At 43.0% G+C, this 5,366-nt stretch overlaps 1 protein-coding gene across 1 annotated transcript; it reads left to right on the top strand.

Moving 5' to 3' along the window:
* Window positions 1-551: 551 nt before the first annotated feature.
* On the top strand, window positions 552-4,586 carry LOC117320150 (uncharacterized protein K02A2.6-like). Its single transcript, XM_033874814.1, has one exon. The coding sequence runs from the start codon at window positions 552-554 to the stop codon at window positions 4,584-4,586; it is 4,035 nt and encodes a 1,344-aa protein (XP_033730705.1).
* Window positions 4,587-5,366: the final 780 nt, after the last annotated feature.

The following is a 5,366-nucleotide window of genomic DNA, read 5'->3' as shown; positions in this document are numbered from 1 at the left end:
TGTCCGAAATATAGGTCCGTTTTGGTAATGTTATGAATAAATCTAGTACCTAGTATTGCACTTTTATTCAATAAAGTTTTCATTAATTTCGTTTTCATAATTATAAAATAGATCAATCTTCAATTTACATGAAATAGAGCGTAATTGATATGTGAAATCCGACTCCTTTTAGTTAGAGATTCAGACCGTGCAGTGTAGTGTATTCATTCCGGAACTATATAAGTGTCCGGATCCCATTTAGTCTCGCCTGGCGTAGCGATATGTTTTGTGGAAATAAATAGTTCTAAGTTGCCGCCATTGAATATACAGTTGTGTTATTCTGTTCCTCCGGTAAAGACACCACATATTGGCGACGAGGATGTCTGAATCCATCCAGGAAACGTAAGATGGGACAAGAGACTTGTTTATAAGATAATCAAGTAATCTAGACATCGCAATTTTGCAGGAGACCCCTGGTAGAAGGTATTTTTGTTCTGGGTCGATTTCGTTGTTCAAACCACGTGTATCGGTGCGGATAATTGTGAATTTCCCCAACATCAATATAAACCAGTATGACGGGTAAAGTTGGCAGAATTGACACTTTCGATGAGAGTATAGAACGATGGGAAGCCTATAAAGAACGGCTAGACCAATATTTTATTGCTAATACAATAAAAGAAGAAAAACAAGTCCCCGCTCTCCTCAGTCTGATTGGCGGAAGGACATACGGACTTCTGCGTGATTTGACCGCGCCAGATTTACCGGCAACCAAAACATACCCAGTTTTGACGAAAATTTTGCAAGATCATTACTCGCCGAAACCGCTTGTAATAGCTGAACGTTACCGGTTTCACAAACGGGATCAACGTGAGGGAGAGTCAATTAGGGATTATAATGCAGCCCTTAGGAAACTGAGCGAGAATTGTACATTCGGAGACACACTCAATGATACATTGAGAGACAGATTAGTTTGTGGGTTGAAGGCAGAACATATACAGAAAAAGTTATTAACCGAATCTGATTTAACTTACCAGAAGGCACTAGAGGTCGCTATAGCCTTTGAAACAGCCACGAAGGATGCGGTAGAGCTACAGAGACAACACGTGAAGACTCCAGTACATAAGATACGGAAAGAGAAAGTACAACAGCAAACTACCAAGAAACCTTCATTTCCCAACAAGCATGACAAGAATAAGGTTTGTTATCGTTGTAAAGGCACACACCACCCCAACGATTGCCATTTCAAAGACGCCATTTGTCATAAGTGCAATAAAAAGGGACATATAAAGAAAGCGTGCTTGTCTGGTAAACCATGGAAGAAGGGTGCTCCAGTACACAGAGTTCAAGATGACAGTGGGTCTGAACCAGAGATGATCAGCTCACTAGAGATATTTGACATTTCGAGCCGTTCAGGAGAATCTGGCGGTTCTGATGCCATTTGGTTACACCCTATGGTTGATGATGTTGAATTGGCCATGGAGTTGGACACTGGGTCAGCTGTGTCAATTATAAGTCAATCAACATTTGACCGGTACTTCTCTAAGAGAAAGAGTGATATTAGAGAAACAAAAGTGACACTTAAAACATATTCTGGAGAAAAACTGAGCCCACTTGGTGTTTTTGAAGTACAAGTTGGACTAAACACTCAACATAAACGTCTGGAATTGTTCGTGGTGAAACATGGAGGACCTCCCTTGTTTGGGAGAGACTGGCTACGCAGTATAAAACTGAACTGGCATGAAATTAAGACAGTTACGGTTACAAGTGGTTCGAAACAAACACTTAGTGTAGCTCAACAGCTTGAGAAATATCCAGAAGTGTTCAAGGATGAGCTTGGTACCCTGAAGGACATTACTGCCAGAATAAAGGTAAAGGAAGGTGCTAACCCAAAATTCTGTAAAGCGCGTACTGTTCCTTTCGCCTTGAAGGAAAAAGTTGACGCGGAGCTCAACCGACTGGTCGAAGCGGGCATTTTGACCAAAGTTGAACATTCAGAATGGGCCACACCCATAGTTCCTATTCCAAAGCGGGACGGCAGCGTACGCATATGCGGTGATTTCAAGGTCACGGTTAACCAAGTTCTTGACGTCGACCAGTATCCCTTACCAAGGATCGATGACATCTTCGCCACACTTGCTGGAGGTCAACATTTCACGAAGATAGATCTAAAAAATGCCTATCTACAAATGGTTGTACGCGAAGAGGACCAACCTTACCTGACAATCAACACACACCGTGGCTTATTTCGGTATAACCGACTAGTATTCGGTATATCATCTGCTCCAGCAATATGGCAAAGGTCCATTGATCAAGTTTTACAAGGCGTGCCACGCGTACAATGCATTCTCGACGACATGATCGTTACAGGCACGACTGATGAGGAACATCTGGAAAATCTTGAAACTGTACTTCAGCGGTTGGACCGTTACGGGTTACGTGTAAATAAGGACAAATGCGAGTTCTTCAAAGGCTCCATTGAATTTTGTGGACACACCATCGACAAAGATGGCCTGCACAAGACGCCTAGTAAGGTAGAAGCTGTGGTAAAAGCACCCTGCCCAGAAAATGTAAGTCAACTCAAGTCTTTCCTTGGACTTGTGAACTATTATGCTAAGTTCATTCAGAACTTGTCATCGATTGTAAACCCTCTCAACCAGCTACTAGAGGCCGACCGGAAGTGGGTATGGTCTAAGGAGTGTGACGCAGCATTCCGACGTGTGAAGGAAGTCGTGGCATCTGAGCAAGTACTGACTCATTTTGACCCTTCGAAAAAGGTACAGCTAGCGACAGACGCATCTCCCTATGGTTTGGGCGCTGTGCTATCGCACATGATGGAGGATGGATCTGAAAGGCCAATAGCCTTTGCGTCGCGTTCTCTCTCAAAATCGGAACGCAATTATTCTCAAATAGACAAAGAGGCACTTGGGATAGTTTGGGGAGTAAAGAAATTCTACCAGTATCTGTATGGGCGTCTGTTCATTTTACTGACGGATCATCAGCCGTTGACGTCTATATTTCACCCAGAGAAGGGGATCCCAATGACAACTGCAGCTAGACTTCAACGCTATGCCCTATTTTTGGCAGGATTCCAATATGACATCAAGTACAAGAGTACAACAAGACATGCAAATGCAGATTGTTTGTCGCGATTACCCTTGGTCTCTAAGCAGGAGACAGAAGGAGACACTGTCGAGACGTTCATAGTGTCTCATATGGACACTCTCCCGGTAACTAGCAAGGAAATCTCACGAGAAACTTTAAAAGACCCAACCCTGTCAAAAGTGTACACCACTGTACAGCGAGGGTGGATCGAGGGTGAAGATAAATGCTTAGGCATATTCTACAACAAGCGTGTGGAAATAAGCATTCATCAGAACTGTCTGTTTTGGGGTATACGTGTTATTGTCCCCAGTGCACTCAGGCAAAGAGTGCTAGACGAGTTACATGAAGGACATGTCGGCGTGGTAAAGATGAAAGGCTTAGCACGAAGCTATGTCTGGTGGCCGGGCATTGACACAGACATTGAACACGTTTGTAAATCTTGTACAGGATGCCAGGAGGTCAAGCATGCGCCACCCGCCGCACCTATTCACCCATGGGAATGGCCGTCCATTCCCTGGCAGCGTATTCATATAGATTTTGCAGGCCCATTCCTCGACATGATGTTTTTTGTGGCAGTCGATGCCCATTCAAAATGGCCTGAAGTGGTTCCGATGAAAACGACCACAGCAGAGAAAACTGTGGAGGTGATGCGAGAGATATTCAGCAGAAACGGAGTCCCAGCTCAGGTAGTGAGCGATAATGGCCCCCAGTTCGTATCGGAACATTTTTCCAATTTCATGAGGTGTAATGGAATTAAACACACAACATCAGCTCCATATCATCCAAGCACTAACGGTCTCGCGGAGCGTTTTGTCCAGTCTTTCAAAGGTGCAATGAAAGCAAGCAAGAAGGACTCTGGTTCAGTACAGAAAAGGCTGGCCAACTTTCTATTGGCATATAGAAACAGTAAACATATGACCACGAATGAGACCCCAGCAAAGCTCTTCATTGGACGTAACTTACCGTCGCGGCTTGATTTGATCAAACCGGATATAAGACGATGGGTTGATGAACACCGCTGGAAACAAGAATCCAAGCGACAGGTTCCTTGTAGATCATTCTCTGTTGGAGAGCCGGTATCTATACGTGACTATCGTGGTTCACAGAAATGGATTTATGGCAAGGTTGCAGAGAAGACGGGCCCGGTCTCGTACAAAGTTGAAATTGCACCAGGTGTATTTTGGCGTAGACATTTGGACCAGCTTCGTGCTACAGAGGTGGTCGAGAAACCATCAGAAGTCAACTTACCTGTTAAAGGAGATGTTACACCCAACTCTCCAACAGTCTTACTGGAAAATACAGTCAGTAACAAGTCAAGAGTCATCGACAACAGTGTGTCGTCAGTACCATCAACAATGTGTCAAGAGTCGTCAAGTGAAGTCAGTTCACCGTCTTCTGTCATTGAGCCTTGTCCGACGCCAGAGAATATGTTGACGCCGAAGCGGCGTTATCCACGTCGCAACATCGTTCCACCAAAGAAGCTTCAAGACTTTGTTACGACCTAGTTTTCTGTTTGAGTGTTTGCAGACATTTCTAGTAATTTCTATGAACACACTGTGTCAGGGGCACAATAATCCCTGTGTGTATCATAGGAACCATGTCGGTTCCAAAATTTTTGTTAAATAACAAGTTTGTATTGATAGAACATCAAGCAGATGTGTTATGTTGAGTTAGTTGTTACAGCTACAAGTTACAGTTCACAGTTATAAGTGTTTAAATGTGTATTCGCTGATTATATCTAAAACAGTCAAATACTACTATAGGTTTTTATAGAATTTTGCAATGATTGGACAAAATGATGCTAGTCTTGAAAGTGAAAACAAGTCTACAATAGGCTTCAGTGAATTTTATTGTGAAGGACAATTTAAACAGAGACATGGCTCTTGTATGTATCAACATTGATGCATTAGTTAAATGATGTCCAAGTGATCTTGTCAATATTAGTAATTGTTATTATAACTTCATAATTAGCAGGGAGGATATGTAGTGTATTCATTCCGGAACTATATAAGTGTCCGGATCCCATTTAGTCTCGCCTGGCGTAGCGATATGTTTTGTGGAAATAAATAGTTCTAAGTTGCCGCCATTGAATATACAGTTGTGTTATTCTGTTCCTCCGGTAAAGACACCACATGCAGGAGTTCGTTACAATTGATATGGAAAGTCCGACTCATTTCATACAGAGACTCGGACCACAGGGGTTCGTTACAATTGATATGGAAAGTCCGACTCCTTTCAGTCAGAGACTCGGACCACAGGGGTTCGTTACAATTGATATGGAAAGT

Source organism: Pecten maximus, unplaced genomic scaffold (genome assembly GCF_902652985.1).
Source record: "Pecten maximus unplaced genomic scaffold, xPecMax1.1, whole genome shotgun sequence".
In the NCBI taxonomy this organism is placed as follows: domain Eukaryota; kingdom Metazoa; phylum Mollusca; class Bivalvia; order Pectinida; family Pectinidae; genus Pecten; species Pecten maximus.
Note: the sequence above shows the minus strand (reverse complement) of the source record. Positions and strands in the feature narration are given on the sequence as shown.

Bases quoted from the DNA above. Each gene is read 5' to 3' on its own strand.
- LOC117320150 (XM_033874814.1), top strand. From the start codon at position 552: ATGACGGGTAAAGTTGGCAGAATTGACACTTTCGATGAGAGTATAGAA.